We start from the raw sequence: 24,457 nt of genomic DNA, 5'->3' as shown, positions 1-24,457 counted from the left end.
TATTTGCATTCTGTATGTGTATTTTATAAATCTGCATGGTTGAGAGTGAATACAGTCTTCTAAAGGCCAAACTGCCCTACAGCCAAAGGCAAGAAAATTCCATACTTACATGTGAATATATTGCATTTGCAAAATATGGCTTCTCCGGGTAGCTAAATAGAAGCTCAGGATGCAAGTCGTGTATCTAAATGAAGTGGATGACTGTGGAACAAATACAGCAGCAGTGCTTGACTACAGTTGAGATACACATAAAGAATAGAGATGTTACTACTACTTTTACAAACAAGACTAAGACATATCACTTTGGCATTGCAGTCACTTTCTCTATGATAACCAAGTACACCAAATACATTTTAAAATGATTTGTAACAAATTTCCTAATCTAATGTTAGGTTTAAAGGTATTGTTTACTCAAAAATAATAATAATACTTTCATCATGTAATCTCCCTCATGTTGTTCCAAAACCATAGGTTAACTGACTTTGATTAATCTCCAAATTAAGACATTTTAATGAAACCTGAGAGGTTTCTGCCTCTCCATTGAAAGTCCAGGTAACCAAAATTTACAAGATCCAAAAAGCTCATAAAGAGACCGTAAACAAATTCATATGAATCAAGCTGTTTAATCCAAGTCTTCTGAAGAGACATCATCATTTTGTGCATTTAGATGTGAATTAAAGCCTAATGAAATCCTAATGAGCCTAATGAGTCTTCTAAGTTTTTGTTATCTAGACTTTCAATGGGGGGACAGAAACCTCTCAGGTTTCGTTAAAAATGGGTGTTTCGAAGATTAACCAAAGTCTCAAAGTCAAACTTTTGGGTGAACTATTTCTTTCATTTGGGCTAGACTTAAATCACTAACACAGGAAAATGCTAATTAGTTTAATCTGTGTTTCACCGTGAAATCACATGTTTCACCAGGTACAACATATTCCTGGAACAACATTCCAATTAACCAATCAGATTTGAGGGACAAGTTTACAGTTTGTCAAGTTTAAGCCTACAACCAGGGTTAGGTGCTTCTATATCACTGTTTATTCACCTATCATTTCCCTCTGATTTTAGGGGCATGGGTTCGGACTAAATTTTCAGACAGGAATGTTGTTCCAGGTTCATCAAAATATGTTGAGGAACATGTCTTACTTGGCAAAATCATGGTGACTGTTTCGTTATATGTACAGAAATGCATGTTTGTGAAGTTGATATATTAATTACAATTGTGTGAAACATCAGGAAAGTATTCAGAGGCTAAATATTTGTGTTTGCGCATCAGGTCCTTATCGGGCAGAATAGTGGGAGGCGTCTGGTGGTTCTTCACCCTCATCATAATCTCGTCCTACACGGCCAACCTAGCTGCTTTCCTCACAGTCGAGAGGATGGTCTCTCCCATAGAGAGCGCTGAAGATCTAGCCAAACAAACAGAGATTGCATACGGAACCTTGGACTCAGGATCAACCAAAGAGTTCTTTAGGGTGAGTCTCCTATTGCTCAAGAGAGCTACATTTCTGCATTGATCTTCAGCTGAATTAAAATGCATAAAACTTCAATGGCTGTGCAAGCTTTCAGGTCAGAATCCATCCTTTAGTTGCTGCTGTGTTTTTCACAAAGAACTAAAAGAAAAAAGGTTCCCAGCCTCAGTCTTTGCCAAACATTTCTTTCTTTTAATTATTATTTATGTGTTAGTTTTTGTTCACATCCCTGTTGATAAGACCAGCATGACAGTTGAATAGAATACAAAAATGATCTAGACACACTTAGGCCACATTTAGCATTTCTAAATGTCATTGCATTAGATGAAATACCAAACCAAGTAACAATTATTTTAAAGAATCATAGTTCAAGCAGAATTTGCAAACAAAACATTTCCCCAAAATTAATGTGTTTGTTGACATGCCAGTAGTGCACTCATAACATTTTTTTTTTTGTGTGCTTTTGTGTACTATTTGTGTTTTTTGTTGGGAAATTGTGATTTACATGTTCAAGAGTTCAATTCAAGAGTCATTAGGCTTGTTCATGATGTATCGTCGCTGCGCAGACTGATTGGCGCTTTCGTGATACTTTGATGTCATACGCCAGTCGGTCTGCGAAGCGCCAGTGCATCTTGAACAAGTCTATTAACAAGCTGAACACACAGGTGTTGAACTTAATAAATACCTCCTTCATTCCTGACACTTTTGCAGAATTTGTATTTGTGGATTGAGGGTAAATATCTACTTCACCTAGCACTCATTTGTATCCTGTTGTTTTACAGCATGAAAAACTACTCTAAACAAGTAGTGACTGTGACTGAGCTGTCCAAATGATTCACACTGAATCACAAACTGATTGAGACTTTGCTAACTAATTCAATTCATTGAATCAAGAAACTGAACAAAAATGGACATCACTATTTTTTTGATTAATAACAGCCGACAGATAATTTTCAACATAACACTTAACTGTTGAAGTAGTTCCAGAGAATTGTAGTGTTTGCCAGTGTTACCTTGCTAATTAATTACTATTAAACCAATATGATTGTAGCAAAGCTACAGCGCAACACTGCTGTTAGCATTCCTGTTTATCTCATTGTACCTGCTTGGCTGGCCTGCCCACCTCAAAGGCATTTTCTACACTTTTAAGAGGCCTCAAAACTCATTTACTATTAAAAAAATGATGTATTTTAACTTTATGTTGATATATTTGACCATTGTGAGAGGGTGTGTAGATGGGAGGTCCATCCCAGTAAGGTGGCTGGCGGCCTTCCACCTAAACTACAACTCTCCCATGCATTGAGGCAAGATGGCCAAAAAGAAAGAACTACAATCCCCAAACTGCCACTTAACAAGGGGCCAGATGCAGCCAGTCAAGGAGACGCCATGCCTGATGAAAATATACTTTTTTTAGTTGAATGCTCTTGAACTGCTAAACAAGGAGAAAGAACCCTCCTTTTATTTAATTTGATGAAGTTTTGTATGAACAACCTCTCATCTGATAGAAGCTGTTCTGCATTACCATCCTGTGAGTCACCAATACTCAAACCCACAAATTACCACACCATCAATAGAGAAAGCACCTTAACTGACTAGACAGACTACCTGTATGAATTTCATGTGGAACTAATTTCATACATCCACCTAAAATCTCCAGGCTCAATGGAAAAACACAAGCCTCTACCTACATTTTTGCAAAACTCAAAACAAAAAACCTGACCTATTCATAAATTTTGACATTTGTACATCAACTCCATATGCTTTTTTTCTGTAGTAAACTTGCGCTGTTGCTCACCTGGTACAGCATTGCACTAGTGATGTGGAGTCCCATGAAACGAGTCACAATAGAAGCTAAAATGCTTAAATGGCATGGTTTCATCAGCAAATGTGTTTTAATCTCACATTTGCTTTTAACAGTTTTGATTATGTTTAGGGTCGGGTTTAATAAAGGTGGTATACTGTTTTCCGGTACCGCATTAAGCTTTTGGCACAACTCACCAGACATTTAATTTCTGAACTGCCGTGATAAAGCCATTGCCAGATTCACATTTATCTCTGTTGGATAAAACTGAACTGTTTTTCCAGTGAGCCTGGGTTGTAAATTGACTCATGTTCCATTCTGGATGCTGGTGCCTTGGAGTCTCACAGTTTAGTAGTGTAGCTTAACCATCAGTTAAGTAAGGCTGGATCAGCATGGAAATTCATTACAGCAGGGTGGCCACCTGGAGCTTGTTGTTGGAGACCAAACAAAAAGGAACACTAGCTCTGCAAAGAGCTGCAACCATTCCTTTCCCACACCTGCTTGTTAGGGAAATTCTTCTCTTTTAGCTGACAAAGTCAGTTAGGTCTGCGTTATGCAGCCCTTTTTGATGAAGTAGTCATTAAGTCAATGGAGATGATTGCTGTAGGTGCTGTGTACAACCTCGAGTTAGCCCAAGCTGTCAAAGTGAAGCCAGGCAAAGGCAGGCAGGAGTCTCTGTAGTCTAATCAAATCTCACATATAGCCATAGAGGTCAGCTCAAAAACCTTAATTAGTTGCTTTACCTGGGCCTGCAAATTGTGCGTAATGAAAAGCAGCCCAGAGGGTCAAAAAGTACACTTGAAAGATATTGAGAATAAAGTAAGCAATACATCCATGAGCACATCAAGACTGACATTGCAATTAGGGTTGAAATTAACTATCTGTGTGATACTGTAATACTTACCCTGCTTGCTCTACACACACATTCATCGGAAGGAATTTTTTACTGTCGTGACGGTTGCAGGTTTGCATGGTGGCATGCCTTTGATGCCACTGAAGGTTTGCAAGTCGACAACCCATGGGTATTGGGATCTCAAATATTCTATATAATGAGTGTCCTAGTTACACTCTACAGCTTTCAGATTTCCAATGACATGTGTGAACGACTATTCCAAGGGATCTTTAATTAAAATTGCAGAGACCTGACAGGGGGGAAAAACCTGATTAATGGAGATTCAAGCTCTATTTTAGATCTGTTTTCAGAAAACACATTCCAGTTTAATTAGAGCCATACGGCAGAGAACAGCTGGATGTTTCAAATTATCCACAACATTTGGAGCAAGACATATGTCACCATCTTTAACACAAACTCAAAGTTTATTATTTCCTTTCCAAATATGCTTATATTTATTTAATTTATTTGGTTGCTTTACTCGGTATTTCCTATTAAAGCTATTAGTCTAAAATTGCTTTTTGTGCTTTGGACTCAACTCTGCACTCAGAGAACCAACAGCACATTATTTCAATATTAATGCACTGATACATATAATATAATAAATATTAGGTTTGTAAAAATCCATTGATGCAATGCAATACATCAATCGGACAATACAAATGTAATCAATTGTTTGTGGAATTTAAGAATTGACCAGAATTACTGTAATAAATGTGTTAATTTCATATAAATTAAAATCTAAAACTCTAATTTTCACTTTTAAAATTCACCAAGTACACACATCATTTATCTTTCCTAGTGATTAACATGAATCACATTCATTCTCTTGTATGTTATGTGTGCTTGTGCTTTATGTCTCTTGTGCATTATGTATTTGCTGGCTGCAGTTTGCTTAATGGCTACCGATGCCACTAATAACAAGGGTTTCTGAATTCTACATATAGCCCCTTTAACAGAACAGCACTCAGATATTCCAGGCTTACCTTATTGAGTAAGGACGGTCCAGTCACATTTATGTGGGAGCTGTCTTCTTGAAAAGATAAAATATTACATTTATTAAAAGCAGATATGGTGCATGAAATCTTTTTTAATATTTAAAACCATCACTGTGCCTCTGGCCCTGAGGAATCTGTAATGATTGAGAGCATCAGTTCAGGTTATCATGGCTGTTAAAATGCTATTCTTCATTGACAGTTTTTAGAGCAATAGATAGATTGTTAAAATCTCAAAAAGCGAAGTGACATTCAGTTTGTCCTACTGACAATGGACATGATTCTTTGACATTGATGTCTATTTATTCTCTAAAACACAAACAGTTTTACTGAAAGTGTGCAGGCGGTGGTGGATAGAATGTAATCCTTGATCAATATCTTCTCAAGGTGCTCACATCTGTTTCTCACATAAAGAAAAACAGCTAACTCACTCAGGAGATTCACTATATTCAACATTCACTTATATACGCACAACTTCAGTTGGACACACTTTATTTCGATAGTCCACTTTAGACATTCTACTAACTATAAGTAACATAGCAACTACATGTCAACTTATTCTACTAACCCGAACCCTAACACCTAACCCTTACCTAACATTCTATTATCAGTATAATACAGTCTACTAATACTCTAATGACTGCTAGTTGACATGAACCATCGAAATAAAGTGTTAACCTCCAGTTTTTGTTGACTATAGTAGTATTACACTTGTGAAATACTATTGTAATAAAGTTGTAATTCTACCACTGTTCTACTTTTGCATACATCTGCTAAACAAGCTGTGTAAAAAGAGTGTCTTCAGTGTCACAGTGTTAATTTAGACATTTAGATCATTGATTTCCCAAGGGCACGCAAACAGAGAATTACCTGGCATGAAGTTTTTTGGACATGTACCATGTCATTACTGTTGAGAGAACAAAAAGGTAACACATTATAATAAGTACACAGAAACAAAGCACTTAAAAATCATTTGCAAACTTTAGTTAATTCATAGTTTATCAATTGTAGTTTCTACACTGTTATTTCATAGGCTATATACAAATAGTGAATTCTTTGTTCATTGCTTCTAATAAACAAATTAGCTCTTGAGACAAGACACGATATTGGGTTCATGAGATAAAATTTTTACACTAAGTTCAGAGACGTGCAAGGTGGAGACCCAGGCAGAGCTGAGAACATGAAAACCTAGGTTGACACAAAAGGCCTGGAGGGCCAAGGTGGAGTCACAGGCTTGTGGGGACCGAAGTGGAGACAGGAGCTGGGCAGACCCACATGAAGGCAGTGGAAGTGAGGACAGTGGCAGAACCGGAGGGAAGGAGGAGCATGATGGAGCCATGGTGGAGCCGAGAGAGCGTAGAGCCAAGGTGGAGCCAGTGGGTCGGAGGGGCGAGGTTGAGTCCAGGGCTCAGAAGCTCAAGGTGAAGCAAAGGGATCAACACACCAGGGTGGAGCTGAAGGCCTGAAAGGCAGATCCGAGTCAGCGGAGCCGAGGAACTGAGCGGAATTGTCAGAGGAGGAGGGAGTGGGAGGCTGGGACCAGCTGCAACGAAGGAGACTTGAGGCTGGGCAGGACTAGTGGCAATGAAGGAAACCTGAGGCTCAGCGGGACCAATGGCGACAAAGGAGACTTTAGGCTGGGCGGGACCAGTGGTGACAAGGGAGCCTTGAGGCTGGGTGGGACCAGCGGTGATGAAGGAGACTTGAAGCTGGGCAGGACCAGCAGGGATACGAGACTTTAGGGAATGACATCATCAAAATCATCATACCACTCCTTGTGGACCAGGCACAGCACACCCTCAGTGGTGGGAGTATGGGCAGGACTCCATTCCATGCACTCAAACTCCACTAATACACCCTCTGGGATGGACATTGGTGCTGGCTCTCGCACTTGAACAGACTCTGTGATGGGCTCAGGCTCTAGGACAAAGATGACCTCTGGCATTTGATCTAGTTCTGGCTTCATGGAGGACACAGGCTCTGAGTCAACAGTGGACTCTGGCTGTTGGTCCGTGGTGAAATTTACTTCCATGTATTTTAAACTTTTATACATGTTACAACAATTGAATCCCAAATGAATGTTGAATGTGCAGGAAAGCCTCAGGAAGTCTCAGAGCATATATATTATTTCTAATCTAAACCTATATATCATGCATAACTCCATAAGCTGCATCCAGAATGTTTGCCCAAAGCATGGAAACACTTTCACAGCTGAGGAATTATGGGACAGGGGCACTAAACCTTATACATTATACAGAACAATATGCCTGACCATGAAATTAAATGCACCTCACGGATTGAACTTTCAGGACCTTCTGGCAAAAACTCCAGGAAACAAACTGATAAGCCTGACAGTTGTGAGTCAATAAATAACTCTTACCACACACTTTTTAATAGTTTATCTAATGCAATGACATTCACACCTAGTACACTGAGTAAAGCTTCCCGGTGAGTAACCCAAGCAGTATACTGCAGAAAAAGCACTGTGCACTGAGGAGAAATATGTTCCGTCTCCAAACCAAATCATTCAGAAGTAAAGCTTTAGTGGAGAGTGAGATGGAGCGGGCGATATGAGGTGGATGTGAACAGCACCATAATAAGCTCGGTGGCGAGGACAAAGATATGAAGAGAGACTGAGAGAGGGGCATGATGAAAGCAGCCTGCAATGTGTGGAATATGTTTACTCAGGGCATATAGCTACAGTATATAGATTAATACACTGATAATAGAGCAGTATTAGAACCATGTTGTTATGTTTCTGAACTCTGATATACTCTATCTATCTATCTATCTATCTATTGTTCTATAATTTTATCTATCTATCGTTCTATCATTCTATCTATCGTTCTATCTATCTATTGTTCTATCTATCATTCTATCTATCGTTATATCTAACGTTCTATCTATCTATCTATCGACCTATCTATCTATCTATCTATCTATCGTTCTATCTATCGACCTATCGTTCTATCTATCGTTCTATCATTCTATCTATCTATCTATCTATCGTTCTGTCATTCTATCTATTGTTATATCTATCTATTGTTCTATCATTCTATCTTTCTATCTATCATTTTATCGTTCTATCTATCGTTCTATCTATCTATCTATCTATCGTTCTATCTATCTATCTATCTATCTATCTATCTATCTATCATTCTGTCATTCTATCTATTGTTCTATTATTCTATCTACCTATTTTTATATCATTCTATCTTTCTATCTATCATTTTATCTATCTATCATTTTATCTATCTATCTATCTATCTATCTATCTATCTATCTATCATTCTATCGTTCTGTCATTCTATCTATTGTTCTATTATTCTATCTATAGTTCTATATATCTATTGTTCTATCATTCTATTGTTCTGTCATTCTATCGTTCTATCTATCGTTCTATCTATCATTCTATCTATCTATCTATCTATCTATCTATCTATCTATCTATCTATCTATCTATCTATCTATCTATCTATCTATCTATCTATCTATCTATCTATCTATCGTTCTATCACTGTCTGTCTGTCTATCTATCCTTAATTAATTTGAATGAATAATTGACATCAATAATTCCAATTTATTCAATGGGAAACCTTTTTCATCTCTAAAGAACAATACAGTTTAACCAACTCGACAACCTTATATAACTAAAAGGGTTCTTGGTTCTTTGATGAACCAAAGGTACTGCAGAGATCCATTGAATAATGTGATACCCTACAAAAAAGGAAAAGATCCTCAAACTGTCGGGCATTTTCTCAGCTCAGTGGCACGACTGACAGCAGACTTTAGCAGAAGGTTTTTGCCCTGTAAGACAGAGACAGCACAGCTGCTCGTATCATCACACTTAGAGCTGTTTAATTCTTTCTCTAAAAACTACCTGTCTTCCTGAAAGTGAGGTAACAGTCTTCAGAAGCATTGCTCCTCAACCTCTCAAGGCCCTGTAGAACAAGAGCAGCGGTAAACACTTTTTTTTCCCCATTTTAAGCGACTCAGTGAAGTTTATATGCTAGGCTGCGCGTCTGCAGTGCGGTGACACTTTCATTTTGCGAGCTGAATGATATGACCCCTAGCTCGGTACAATGTAGGCTCCGGTAATGCTCACCAAAACTGAAGGGAGGAGAGGATGGTTGAGCTTTCGACTTCACGTCACTCTCGCAGTCGGTCAGGAGCAGTCACCCTGTCTCTACTCTTCTATCTCAGTATTTATTCCCACATCTTCAGAAGTTGAAGTGACATATTGAAGCAGAATGGAGACAGTTTCAGAGCAACAACTCTCTTTTGACCTAAATTGCTATTGTAGGACTGTCTCGCCTCGAAGGAAGGTTTAAACGCTTCCCATTATAGATGAGGCAGTAGGGTTTGGATTTGACCACATCTGTCATATGAAACATTTTGTCATGGTACAAAAATGGCATTTATATGGTCCTTCAAGGTACCCCTTGTAAAAAAAGAAGTGTGCTTAATTGTGTCGAATGTGCACTCGTTGTTTGTTTAGCTTACTTGGTGTACTTAGAGTACATTTCCATGACCATTTCTTAACACACTTTGTGTGTACAAAAAGAGCACTTTAAAATGTTGTAAAATTAAAAGTTATAACTTTAAAGTACTTTTTAATCAATGTTTTAATCTTTCTTTTTACACTTATTTTGATGTGTTTACTAACTTATCATGAATATGAATAACATCATTTTAACTGTAGTGTGTTATTCAATATTGCATTTAAAATAAATAGGCTATATTTAAATACATGACATAAAAGCTTAAATAAAACTTACATTAAATTCAAGTTTACCATAAATGCTTGACAGTACATTTGGCAACACAATTGGAATCAATGAGGTTCATTCTCATGTGTTACTCAGCACGTTTGAGAGCCTGGAAGAGGTTTGTTTTCGTGCATCAAACAGATTCGGATGAGCTTCTGTTTATATTCGCTGATCAATGTTTAAAAGTGAATAAAAGCCTAAATTAAACCTGTTCATCATATAAAGCAATCAAGTCTCTTCAGAAAATTTGGACTAACCTGCTCAATTCATATGAATTAGTTTTAGGAACTTTTTGAACTTTTTGAAGCGTCAAAGTGGAAGTTGCGTAGACTGTCAATGGAGGGACCGAAATCTCTCAGATTTAATTTAAAATATTTTCATTTGTGTTCTGAAGTTGAACGAAAATCTTACGGGTTTGGAACAACATGAGGGTGAGTAACTGATGACAGAATTTTCATTTTTGGGTAAACTATCCCTTTAAGTTCAACTAACTGCATTTAATATAAACATAATACATTTTAATTTTGTTGAAAGTGACTTAAAGGGAAATAAGTTTTGAAAACATTACATTAAATTCACACTTAAGATATATCATTTCTATAATAAGTATTCTTTTTAAAAGTATGCTTTTTTTAGCTAATGTGTACTTTTTGACAAGCAATATCAGAGAATACAATGGTACTACTATGGTAAATGTAAAAAAAACAAAACAACAACAACAACATGGTATTACCACATAAACATATAGTTTAAAAAGAAGAAGATAAGGTACCTTTGTACTCCTGAATACTATATTCAGCTTTGGTAACACCCATGGGAAAGTGTATACTTCTGAGTAGTAAGACAGTTTTGGGGCATATCCTGCACATTTGATAATTTTTTCAATGTACTGTGATTTATGAAGCACCAATTACATTTTGCATACTATTTAGGATAGATGGAATGCCTGTTGGGATGCAGAGCTTGTTTTATCATATACACTAATGGGGAACTGCTCTTCAGAAAATCGTCTTTTTAATGTCTTTGGCTTGACTTTGAACTTTAAATGAGTGAAGAACAGTCTCAAAGACTAGAGTTTCGTAAATTACCACTATTGACATTCTACTCATTAATACAATATTTATTGTGCTCATAGTAAAATGTGATGTGTATTTATATGATCTAATTATTGAGTTGCCAGCTTTGTTGGTAGCACAATATATAACACCTTTCTGAGTACGTTCATCATAATTCAGTTGTTTATCAACCTTGAAGCTAGTCTCACTTGATAGCAGTTTAATTACGGATAGTGATGTATCCATTATTAATACAAACCGTTATGTGAAAACTGTTGGCTTTGTGTTCAGTTGTTGTCTTGATTCACAGTTAATAGTACTCATATTATCACTTATAATGACAAAATCCCACTATATTGATTGCCTTTGGACCTTGCTGTGACCTTGTTGGGTTTGACTCGTGTTTGCCCTCAGATGTTCCTCCAAAAGAATCTGGGCAGCGTTTCCCAAAAGCATTGTAAGCTTAAGTTGATCATAGCTCCATTGCCACCAATGGAGCTACGATCAACTTAGGCTTACAATGCTTTTGGGAAACGCTACCCTGGTTTGTACAGGAAGAATACAAGTAACAGAAGGAAACTGCCTACAAATTAGTGTCCTGTTATTAACAAAATAATATTTTCTTTGAAAAGGGATATGTTATATGAAATAAACAGCATGATTTTTTTCTCCAGAACATCCCATAAGAGTTCAGTGATTATATGTAATGATGAAGAAGGCCATCTTAGTCTTTATTATATAGTCTTGATGTGTATATGAGGGAATATGGGAATATCATGAGGGAATAGTGATGCAGCAGTAAAAACAGCCTCATAATCTTCAGCTGTTATATGATCACACACAACAATCATTTGTTATAATGACTCCCATGATAAAACAGCACATAATATCGCACATCCACTATCACATTTAACTGTTTCCAACAGATACAATGGGTTGAAGCCATCATTTGATTTTATTTAAACAAAACTCAGTCCAGATGTAAGAAATGCCATTGGACATTTTTTTTTTTTCAATTGCTCAGGTTTAATTCTCCATTCACCAGATATCTGTATAATAGCCCTGCCATAAACTTTTTTACTTCTTTGGTGATTTTAAGGCTCTATTATTGTGCCATTTAGCAACGATCCTACGAAGTGCCCATCTGTTCCTGTTGGTGCTCTGGAAGTAAACCACTGTGACTTTTTTTTGCTGATGCAGTTTTCTATGTTGCCACATGCTGTCATTATTTATGCTCCCCTTGACGCATTAAATAATTCTGCAGTTATTGCACCTTCAGCTCAGGCACTGACTATTTGGCCTCGTTGAAACCCTGCTGCTTTGAAACTGGACACCTCTGTATTATGGCTACTAAGCTGCTTATTTTAACTAACTTACTCAATTCGTTCTAGAATAGGAGTGGACTAGTTAGTGAGCATTATCAGTGATGGCTGTTAGACAGTGTAACAGATAAGCTTGTGTAAAGGAAACATATGTATCTGTCAGCCTCAGAGAGACACTTGGTCAGTTTTAGATTCCTCCGAGTGGTTCGCAAGAATTTTGTCTTATACGTGAACACTGCAATTCAACCCAGATTATCCAATAAATCAGCTTTGCTGATCTGTTTATCCACCTTTTTCCAGAGCAACCAATCAGCGGTGACAGATTCCAATGTCCTTTGAACTGTCAATTACAAACCCATGATAATAATGGGTGAAAAGAGTGTCTAAATTAATTAAACAAACTTTTTGAATACTATTTTAAAAAATGGCAATAAACATTGGCAATAAACTGAAGGAAATCCTGAATTGGATTGTATGGCAAAGACTGATGAGAGAAAATGAGCATGGCTTGCAGAGCTTCAAGTCAAGTCAAGTCACTTTTATTTATATAGCACTTTTTACAATGTAGATTGTGTCAAAGCAGCTTTACAGTGACTGGTAAATAATTTGGGTTGCACAGCAGCTCTTAAAGTAAATGGTGTCATTTTCCAGCTTAAGTAAATTCAGAATTGATTCATTCCATTGTAAAAAATCAATAGTTATTAATGTAGTTCGCAAGGAACCCAAACTCCAACAGGTGACATTAGGTGACAAACAGGTGATAAAAATGGAGAAAAAGAAAAATGTCTGGCCCCTTGACAGGCTCAGTCAAGGGGCCAGTTCTCCTCTGGCCAAAATCGAACAGTGCATGATTATGATTCAGGCTGCTTTACAGGTCATAACCCTGATTGGGATTGTAACAGTCAAAATATTTAATTCAGTTCCATCTAGTTGAAGATTGTATTCATCATGCCGGTATGGCACGGTTGATTGGGAATCTGTGCCACTGGCTTCAGTTTAATATAATTGAAGTTATATGGGTGGTCTTATCATTTTTGGACAAAAAGCCCTCTGAACTTCACCATTATCTGGAGCTGTATGCTGTACAGTATGTAGGATATGAACGCTCACCTGTTATCAACGTGGTTAACCTCAGGACGCTTCATGTCATCTAGCCATTCATTAAACTTTGAAAGGCACTGCCAGTCATTGTGACATGTGTTAATGTGTCAGCACTACCCAGGTGAAAAAAAAACGTACACTATCATAATGTACTTAAAGTGCTCTATTTTTGCACACTAATTTTGTACTTAATATACTAAAAATATTATCGTAAGAAGTACTAAAGAACAATTTTTATTTTTTTTTAAGTACAAAATTAGTGAGTGGAAATAGAGCACTTTAATTGTATAATTTATATTATGGAAGTGTACTTATTTTTCCACCTGGATATGTATCTATATGATTTCCATATGATGACCAGGATGAGTCAGGTGAGACTTGCACATTCAGGAAAAAGGTGGATAGCATGCAATGTGAATGCAAAGTGTTTCAGTTCACTTCTTTTTTTACATTCACACAACTGCAAATTGAATTTTGTATAGGTTAACATACAAAGCTAATGACAAGCTAATACACTGGATGTGCTTCCCAATTAATGTACTATTCTTGCCATTTTAGTGTGTTCACACTGAAAATTCCAACAAGAAAAAGTGCACTTCAAATTAATTAACAGGGAAAAAAGTGTGGAATGTTGGACACTTCATGGGCTCAACTGTCACAGCTTTAATTACAGCTGAAGGCAGAAGCTATCAGACTCCGATACTGGATGACAAAATAACATTATAAAAAAAAATTATACACTACACAGTTGAGTGGACTCAGGAAACGTCTTCCTTTTGTTGACAGAACAAGTCAGAGCAAGTATACCATACTCGGTATACTGCTAATTAGCAGCAAACTTATTGTGAACTAAACACATGATGTCTGTAATTCTTTATCATTTTGCTGTTTATCTGTCTGACATGATCTTTGTGCACTTCATGTGTAACGATATACGGTATATCTGTTTTTTTGTCTCCTTTGTGCAGCGTTCAAAAATAGCAGTGTATGAAAAAATGTGGTCGTACATGAAATCGGCCGAGCCCTCCGTCTTCGCCAAGACCACACCGGACGGAGTGGCACGGGTACGAAAGTCGAAGGGCAAATTCGCCTTTCTTCTCGAATCCACCATGAATGAATACATTGAGCAGAGGAAGCCCTGCGACACCATGAAAGTGGGCGGCAATCTGGACTCTAAGGGCTATGGTGTGGCGACCCCCAAAGGCTCAGCATTAAGGTGGGTGGAATAATATAACAATATTCTCCATGTTGTTATAGTATTCCACCTACCCTGATGTCCTGTGTTGTCATTTCCTCCCCTCCCCTTCCCCTTCCCCTCCCTCCCCAAACCCCCTCTATTTTGACAAAGAGGTAACGGTATAATGCATTTTGATTGTTATTTGATTCACAATGATGCTTCTGATCAGTTCTCTCTTCTTTAAATGTTTGTCTTCTTTTCCAGTTTTTCAACCAGATTTTTATCATTTCGAGTGGCAATCATTTCACATTTGTGTGTGTGTGTGTATGTGTGTGTGTGTGTGTGTGTGTGTCTGCGTCCCTTCCCGTCTCTCTGCTGTCTTTTTGTCCTTCGATCTTTCTCTCACTGTCTCGTGTGGCTGTCCTTCCTGACTGTTGTGTTGTCACTTTTAATTTAACAGTTCAACGGTTTTTCAATTTAGCTTGTAAAAGCTGCGCTGTCACTTGTGACGAATGTTAATTGCATGATGTTTGTTGTTGTTACTTTTCTTCTCAATGACAATGTCCCCATCCCGCACACTTCAGTTTGAAACAGCGTAACCCTCCATGCCACCTTGAATATTTAACACTTTCTTTGCTCTGAGCGTCTCTTACCTTCATATTTCGTGAAATTTTTAACCAAATTGTGCTCTTTCAACCATTCTGATTACTGCTATAATTGACTCTCAGTAGTAGTAGCTCACCGTATTCAGTAACGTTACCATATTACTACTACTATGCTAATGCAGTAGATTGCTCACAGACCTGTGCATTTTCTTACAAGTTATGTTTTATTGTTTCAAGAAATGCTGTTAACCTGGCAGTTTTAAAACTGAATGAGCAAGGCCTGTTGGACAAATTGAAAAACAAATGGTGGTACGACAAGGGAGAGTGCGGCAGCGGGGGAGGTGACTCCAAGGTCAGCCTCAATGTCACCGAAATCGGGTACCATAGTGCAGAGTAATCGGCAAGCCTGTTATTCCTGAACTGAGCCAAACCAAATCCAAAGAAAAACGCATCCTTTCAGTGACCCCACATTAATGTGCCATCTGAGAGCAAAACCAGAACCCTGACTTGGCTAACGGAGGAGAGAAAATGACCAGTATGATTTTGTCCTACTGAGGAGAAGTAATCTTGTTTTGTTTTTTTGTTGTTTTTTTTACACACTAGCGCTTACCAACAGATGTTAGCAATGCTGTCAGTGTTGTTTGATTAGCAGCAGGAGCTGCGTTAGCTCATTAGCCATATTAGCTCTGAGACTGGTGAACTGTTTGTGTTTTAGGAATCAGGCAAAACATCCGCCTAGCAGATAGTGAAGAGAGATTTCAGATTGCCTTCTCACTTTGCTTCTGCTAGGCAGCTGTCAAAGGATGGTAACCTAGTCTTGTTAGTTAGTTTTCCTCTATGGCTAAGGTTTAGTCTATTATAACTCGGGTAGAATAACAATGCTAACTACCAATTTATGCCAGACGTTAAAGTGGAAGTGTGGAAGTCCCTTCCCAAACCGGCAGTGTGTTTACACTTAGAATCAACCTACCAATGGTTATGTATGTATTTACTGGTTATGTAAACTTCAGCACACTTCAGCTTTAATGTCTGACAGAAACTAAAAGACTGTAGGTTTAGTCTCATCAAGGCTGGTAAGAGAAAACACTGACACAAACAATGTGATCTGAGGCTTGAGAGGCTAAGAATAGCACACATACAAGAGAATTCCCATCTCCACACCAATCTGAACACAGGATCAGAAATCCATTCCTTCATTTGATCCTGGCTGTTTTTCCTTCCTCCACGAGGGCGATGTTAACCCACACAGCAGGGTACATGTGGAACGTGTCTGGCCCTTATTTTGTACTCATATGGAGGTGAAGATTAACTGATGTGCTACCCTTAGACTTTCCAGTTCATTTCACATCATACAGAAGGGCAATTTTATATGGAACTGTTCTTGTTGTTTGTTTTGGGAATAATAGTAAAAATGGGGACACGCATGATGAGGGCTAACAGTGCTTTTTCATGCGTGTCCCAGACTCTCCATGAACGTTAAAAGCCTCATTTTCAGGACCTAAAATTTTGTCGAAGTGGAGCATGGATGTAGTTTGTATAATAAATGCAATATAGAGCAGAAATGTTCTCGGCATGTAAAAAGGATTTATGTAACCACTAAAAGCATTTCAATTTAAGTCAAATTTCTTGCAATCTACCAAAATAGTTCAGTGTACATTTGCATAGCATTTAGGATTGTAAATGCTAGCTTTTCACCACTTAAAATATAACAATTTTTAGTGCTTGAATAGGTTGCCTAATCTCAGTTTGGGGGATGTTGGGAAGATTTTTCATTTGATTTAAAGTCAACATGAAATGGCATTCGCCACTTTCGTATGTGACATTTCTGAGTGAAATTAGGTGATTATTGATAGTTCAAAAAGAAAACAACTATATAGGGCTGTTGTTATTTGCTATTATTGCTATTATATTTTTTAACCAGCATTAAGTGACTGCATTGACTATTGCATACTAAGATTTTTAGAAAGGCTGGATTACTTAGAAAAGAAAAAAAAGCAACCCAGGCTCATTGGGAAAAATGTGTCTCTACCTACATTTTTTGCAAAACTGCAACAACATACTGATACATACAATTCTGCTTCATATGTTTGGCTTTTCTTAGTAAACTTGCTCGGAAGCTCACCTGGTACAGCATTGGACTTGTGATGCAGAGTGCTCAGGTACGAGTCTTGTGAAACATGAGTCACAATTATAGCTAAAATGCTAAAATGACATGGTTTCTTCAGCAAAAGTGTTTTAATCTCATGTTGTTAACACTATCGGTTAGGTTTAATGTAGATGGTACATTATTTTCAAAAACTCCATATTCAATAGAGCTTTAAAGTTTTAGCCTCATTTACCAGACATTTCATTTCTGAACTGGAGTGATACATACAACAACCAACATAATAAACGTTGCCAGATGAAACTGAACATGCTTTCAGCGCCACTCACTGGATATTTCACTTTGAAATTTGTAAAAAGCAACGTAATATCATTTTTCACAAATTCCGCCACAGGCACGTTTTTCCAATGAGCTTGGATTGCAAAAAAAAGACATAAACATGCCAACATAGCAAGTATGGCCTAGGTGACATCATCCAAAAACAAAAGCTATTTTGTCTGAGGCAAGCGAGTCTTTTGATCATTTTGATCAAAGATAACATGCACTGGTGAACCGCACACATGTAGACCAAAAATGTGTATTCAGCCAAGTTTATAAGGCAAGTTTGGATTTCATGTTGACTTAAATTGTAATTTCTGGGACTTTTCCATAGTTTTCTATTTCCTGAAAATGGGGCCTAAAGTCTTTCGAATAACGTCTGTGCTAATTATTAAGGAGCAGGTTTTTCAGTACGATCAAAAGCATTGTGCCCCCTGCCTGTGGATGAAGGTGAAAGGTTATGTGAGCTTTCATAATCACCTTCTTTGTTCCAGCTCTCTGTTTTTGCAGTTTGCAGTGATTTGAAGCCCCCATTAGTCGACACGCAGTGGATGGGCTAGCTCTAATGATCTAATGCAGTGAGTCTACAGTGGCACGTCTGGACCCAGCCGCACAGCCAGCTGTGGAAAAACAGAACAAAAAGAGAAAAACAGGAGAAAAAATCCACATTAAGCCACCTGCAACAAACAGACATCATGAGTCACACAACCCGTTCTCCTCTCGGCCCCTGGCAGCCTGCTGCCATCCTTGCTGCTGATAGGTTTCCCACTCCAGTCGCTCCAAACGCTCTGAGGATAATTACGTTGTTAATCAATGTCTCTCCCCAAGCTAAAAGAAATGTTAGGACCACAAAGCTAAATCAGTAGCAGCCATGAGAAATGTAAAGAACATTTAAGCGACTAATTATGTCTAGACGAGTGATGGCACGGCTTTCTATTATAGTTTAAAAACAGAGTTAACAGTCTATTATAGTCAAAAAATGTAATCATAGCAGTTTACATATCTTTTTAGAAAAAAATTTAATTCTGTAGCACTAATATTTAGGATATAAAACACTTAAAGTCAACATGAAATGATAATCGCAACCCACCCAACATGTGTATTTAAAGTTAAATGTGATATTCATCAAGAAAAAAAAAAAAAATTTATGGCAAGCATTCATAGCACTGAAAAAAAAGAAAGAAAATGCTGTAGGATTTATTTTGAAACAATTTTCACTCAGAAATGTCACAAATAATTACAAAGAAATGGCAAGTATATTGAATAATCATGATGAAATAGAAATCCTGAAATACTATTTTCTTTTAATACATACTCTAATAATGTTTATTTACAACAGTTTTGTGCAGTATACCAAAATCAATTGTGCAGGAAGCTTGTTTCCACCATGGAATAAAAATTAATTGCTGCTTTTTTTATCTGCCAATTCTGACTTTATTTCTCAAAATTCCAAGTTTGTAATTTGCAATTCTGATTTTATTTTTTTTTTTTAGACCTTCAGAATTGTGATATAAACTCAAAATTGCAAAATTAAAAAGTCAGAATTGTGATATATATAAAATAAAATTGCAATTCTGTGAAAAAGTCATTTATTCTGTGGTGGAAACAAGCTTCCATAGAGCAGGACACAAGTGATTACAGAGGCAGAGCAAATTATTGCATTTTGATGAAAGATTTGGAATCAAATTTTGATTTCATGTTGACTTTAATCATCTGAAACATCTACTAGCATTACGTTAATTGTATATAATTAAAGGGCACTACCCAAAATGGCTTCTACGTCAATTATTGATCAAAAGTAGATTGTTTATTTTCAATAGTCCCTGCTTCGTTAGCCACTAACGCTAATATCAATTACAGGACGTGTAGCCACCGATTAGCAAGACATAGTATTACTGCAGTAGGCAGCGGTTTGGGTTAATGCCGTGTTAACTCCAGAACACAGGTAAACGCAAAGTTTTCCTTGGTAAATGCTTTCACTATTTGTGTCCGGTCTTGTTTACTTTTGTATGTGTGTCTGCTTGTTTGGTTTCTTTGTACTCTCCGCCTATAATCCGTTCACAGAGTCCTAATGTCAACTCTCCTCAGCCTGAGCAAAATACTACTGGTAATTTTCGTTGGTCTGTCAGTCAGTCGAGGGTTCCAGTGGAGATCTACATTCTCAGATGATCAAATTAACCAAGAAGCTTCTCTGCTTTTATAGTCACGCAGGCGATCTCTTCAGAAACCTGCCCGTTCTTCTCTTAACAGTGTATGCCGATTACTCAAAGCGATACGGGTAGGTCCTGGCACACTAGATTAGCCCTGGTGAATGGAAGGTACTAGTCAGAATGCCTGCCACATGTGTGTTGATAATGGCCAGGAGCCCTGCTTTATCGCTTTGTAAAGTATGAAGTAGTTAAGACTTGAATAACATAAAATAACATAATATAATGTTATTTATGTTATTTCCCACGTGAAGAACTCCTGTAAACCTTGCAGTATTGAAACTCAGTGAACAAGGCATCTTAGCCAAGCTGAAAAACAAATGGTGGTACGATAAGGGTGAATGTGGAACCAAGGACTCGGGAAGTAAGGTCAGTCGCTGCAGGTCTTTTGTACTGATTCAAAAAATTGCATTTTGACATATTGTTCATATGCAAAGAACAAGTCAATAGTCAAGTAGCTTGATTTAACTCATGTGTAGATGTAATGATTCATGGCCACAAATAAGAAAAAAAAAAAAAAGGGGGCGTGTGGCCTACAGTTTTGCACAATTCCCCATTATTTCAGATGATCAGATAAATTATAAGACATATTTTTCTGTTTCTCTGTTTGTTTTTTTAGTATTACCTCCAATGAATGCCCTCACATAAAGCTGTAATGATAAATCTAATGGGGAATTAGTTAAAAGTACAAATTGATCAACAGATTAGATTAATTTTTGTATACCAATTGTCTTTCTTGCTTATTTTTCACTTGATATAAATGACACAATAACCATTATGCTGCAGTTCTTTCTCACCAAACTTCGAATTTAAAATTTGATGTATTAGTGTTGTTACTTATTTGTCTTTTACTCAAGAAAAAGGCCTATTCAATTATTGAGCCTCCTGTGGCCTTAACCATGAACATCGTTTCTCATCGTGACAAATAGTTTCAGCGCAAGTTTCATTAGAGAAGCAAAGGTTGACTCATTTTGTTTAGAAAGTGAAGATGGAAATGAATTTGTTCTAACAAACAGAATAGTCAAAATGTAGCAGTAAAAACCAGCTCAATAAACGGCAAATAATGTAATACTAATGGACAAATTTTTAATGGACAAGTTTGGGGGGTAAACTGCAGCAGAATGGTTTGACTGATTCTTAAATTCAGTACTCTGGTGTAGAAAATATGTCAAAATATTAATTTGAAGGTTAAAGGATGGAAAGGCAGTTGTTTAAAGTAAGGTTATTAAGTCAGAGGTCTGACCTGTACGTAACTGACCAGCTTCCTCAGATACATGAAGAAGCCAATGAGAAGATCAGGTTAGAGAAAATATCTACATTCACCAGTTATGGTCCTAATTGACTTTAAATTACATTGAGCTAGAACTTTAGATGAGCCATATCATAGACTGATATTTTGGCTTAATCTCTCCATTGGAATCTAGATTCCTCTGGTAGCAGTAGAAATGCATTTTATAGTCAGTAGTTCTGCTTGATAGAACATGTGAAGAGCTGTATAGTGTGTGTTGTCAAACGATTGCCACTGCGAGATATGCTAACTATGTCCCTCGCTTCTCTTAGGACAAGACAAGTGCACTGAGCCTGAGCAATGTTGCTGGTGTCTTCTATATTCTGGTTGGTGGACTAGGGCTGGCCATGATGGTGGCTTTGATAGAGTTCTGTTACAAGTCACGTGCAGAAGCCAAACGGTTGAAACTTGAAAAGAACGCCCAAAACTATAAGCCAGCCCCGCCCGCCAACACCCAAAACTTTGCCACATACCGAGAAGGATACAACGTGTATGGAACAGAGAGCGTTAAGATCTAACGGTAATGCTTCTACGCCGCCTGTGCGTGTGTGTGTGTGTGTGTGTGTGTATGTGTGTGCAGGATGGATGGGCTTGTGTGCCAAAGCTGGAGATTGTGTTTGTCCTCGCAATGTCATTAATTCTAGATAATCGAATCAATTGAGAAGTGCAGCAGCGTTCTGGCTGATTTTTTTTCCCCCAATGCTGGCTTGTTTTCAAATGGTTGCATCAGTCAGACTGCGCTACGGAATGCGATGGAAACACATTCTGTTAATATTTGTACTCTGGCAGAAAATAGTGAAAGATATCCATGTTCTACATGTGTATCATTTGGCACAGAAAAAAAATTGACCAACCAAACCAACACAGTATGGGACAGTCAGAGATTTGAGGAACAGAGCAGCTATATTTATCATCTAAAATATTGACAGAAGTCATCTGAAATGACTCAATAATATAAAATCAGGACATACACTTAATCAGAGAATCTCAAAGAAATTGGGTCATATTTCACCCCCAAAATCAAGAGATTTGTATACAGTATTTTACAACCACTAATATGTTTTACATTGTGACATATTACAGCCCAACAGATACTAAAATAATGCATACATACTTGTACTACCATTTAAATGTCTGGGAAGTTTTTTTTTTTGTTGTTGTTTTTTTTGTTTTGTTTTTTGTTTTGAAAGAAGTCTCTTCTTCTTAGCAAAGCTGCATTTATTTGATCAAAAATAAAGTAATATTAATTTTTTTTTTTTTTTATAAAAAAACAATATTGTGAAAAATTATTACAAAAGAACTTTCTATCTGAATATATTTTAAAAAGTTAAAGCTGAATTTTCAGGAGCCATTACTCTAATATTAGTCCATATTTCTAATATGCTGATTTGGGGCTCAAAAAACATTTGTTCAAAACAGTTGTGCTGCTTCATATTTTTGTGGAAATCATGATCATTTTTTTTCCCCCTTTAAATCCTTTGATGCATAGAAAGTACAAAAAAAGACTGACCCCAAACTTTTGAACTGTATTTGAATATTTTCACCTTATAGTAATGAGAATAGGGTGGAGTGTTGCCTTTTCATAAAAACTCATAAGAAAACTTAAACTATCTTTCTTTTGATTTTGGTGTGAAATATGACCAGGATGCGTTCTTGACACGATTCAGTCTCATAGCAGCTGCTGAAGCCTGTGTTATAATGAATCAAAGAAATACATTATAGATTTTTCATTATTTCCAAATGTTCCATGTTTAAAATCAATTTAAATGTTTTAAGATTTAATGTAACATCTTACAGCATCAGAGGATAGATGATGGGTATAATGCAAGTGATACTCTCTGATGCATATTCATAGAGCTGTGAGTCTCTAATGTGTGTGAGAGAGAGAGGTGTGTGTGTGTGTGAGTGCGTGTAAGAAAGTGTGTGTGAGAGTGTGCACGTGTTTGTGATTTATGAAGACACAAATTTGTTTAATGACGTGTATTACACTGGTATTACAACGTAAACATAAAATATGACGACATTTCATGAATCCTCATTTAAAATAGCTTTAAAAACAAGCTAAACAATGTTTTATTAAAAATGTAAAAATGCAGAATGTTTTCTGTGATGGGTAGGTTTAGGGGTAGATGTAGTGTAGGGTGAAAAACCATTAAGCCTATGGAATGTCCTCACTTTGATAGCAAAACAAACCTGTGTGTGTCTGTGTCTGTGTGTGTGAGTGTATGTGTAAGAGAGAGTGTGTGTATAGGTTTAACTATACTTGTGAGAGCCAAATGTCTTCACTTATATAGTACAATATTATGACAACCGACTAGTGAGGACATTTTAATGGCCTCACTAGTTAAAAAAGGCTTATAAATCAGCCAAAATATGGTTTTATTTAAATCTAATGTTTTGCACATATTTCTGTGATGAGTAGGTTTAGGGGTAGGGGTTGGGTTAGGCCATAGAAAATATCATTAACCTGACATAAAATAAATGGAAGTCTATGCAATCTCCTCATTAATATAGTGAAAAAACGTGTGTGTGTGTGTGTTTGCAGACTCACAGCCTGGCAGCGTGGTGTGACGATTACGACAAGACACCTTACAGAGACGGCTGGATCTTCAGGAGGGGTCGCCGCCCCTCTCGCCCCTCTCGCCCACTCTCTCCATACGCATCAACTCCAGCCTCTCCTGCCCACGCAGACGCCACAGCACGCTAATCAAAGACCACGGCCGCGTGGACTGCCGCGAGAATTGGAATAGATTTCTTCAGTGCCTTATGGAATATTCAGAGTCTCACACTGATGCAAACTCATCGCAGAAACATTGCATCACTCCAATCAATGCCATCATCATATCTGTGAAATAAAAAGCGAGAAATAAAGCCATCACTTGCGATCTTAGCACACCGAAAGAGCCGATCGGACTCGAGACGTCCTCTCTGGACATTGGTGGTCGAGCTTGTAATACTGTAAATTTGCTTTCACACTCATTCAATCGGTGTATTAATTTATCAGAAGATCAGGATCTTTGTGAGTCGGTCGGATATGTTGCAGTATATCGTGTGCTTTTCTTTTGTCTGATGATCTATATTTCTCAGAAGTTCAGAAGCTATAAACCCCATTTGACCTTCAATAATGGCGTTCTCACACGTGAGCTTCAAAAAACCAAAAATCACCTCAGAGTCTCACGATTTCATTCATCCGCACACGCTTGACATGAACTTCCAAGATTTTGTAGTCATTACGGCATCCTATACAAGAAACAGAAGCTATAAAACAGATCACATTAATGTAGATAAACCGCAATCCACAAAAAGGACATGGCTTTTACGATGTAGTATTTGATTACCTCACGGTTTTCCGAA

At 37.3% G+C, this 24,457-nt stretch overlaps 1 protein-coding gene across 2 annotated transcripts in view; it reads left to right on the top strand.

Moving 5' to 3' along the window:
• gria3b (glutamate receptor, ionotropic, AMPA 3b) overlaps window positions 1-21,621 on the top strand; it is a 143,878-nt gene extending 122,257 nt beyond the window's left edge. Inside the window, exons 12-15 of one of the 2 annotated variants that reach the window (XM_067390329.1) lie at window positions 1,274-1,472; window positions 14,373-14,620; window positions 20,070-20,184; window positions 21,376-21,621. In XM_067390329.1, the coding sequence (XP_067246430.1) occupies window positions 1,274-1,472; window positions 14,373-14,620; window positions 20,070-20,184; window positions 21,376-21,621 (808 nt within the window). Of the gene's footprint in view, window positions 1-1,273; window positions 1,473-14,372; window positions 14,621-15,423; window positions 15,539-20,069; window positions 20,185-21,375 lie in introns of both variants that reach the window. The other variant, XM_067389468.1, reaches the window with a different exon arrangement.
• The last annotated feature ends 2,836 nt before the right edge of the window (window positions 21,622-24,457 follow it).

The sequence above is a fragment of the Chanodichthys erythropterus genome, chromosome 1 (genome assembly GCF_024489055.1).
Source record: "Chanodichthys erythropterus isolate Z2021 chromosome 1, ASM2448905v1, whole genome shotgun sequence".
NCBI classification, from domain to species: Eukaryota; Metazoa; Chordata; class Actinopteri; order Cypriniformes; family Xenocyprididae; genus Chanodichthys; species Chanodichthys erythropterus.
Note: the sequence above shows the minus strand (reverse complement) of the source record. Positions and strands in the feature narration are given on the sequence as shown.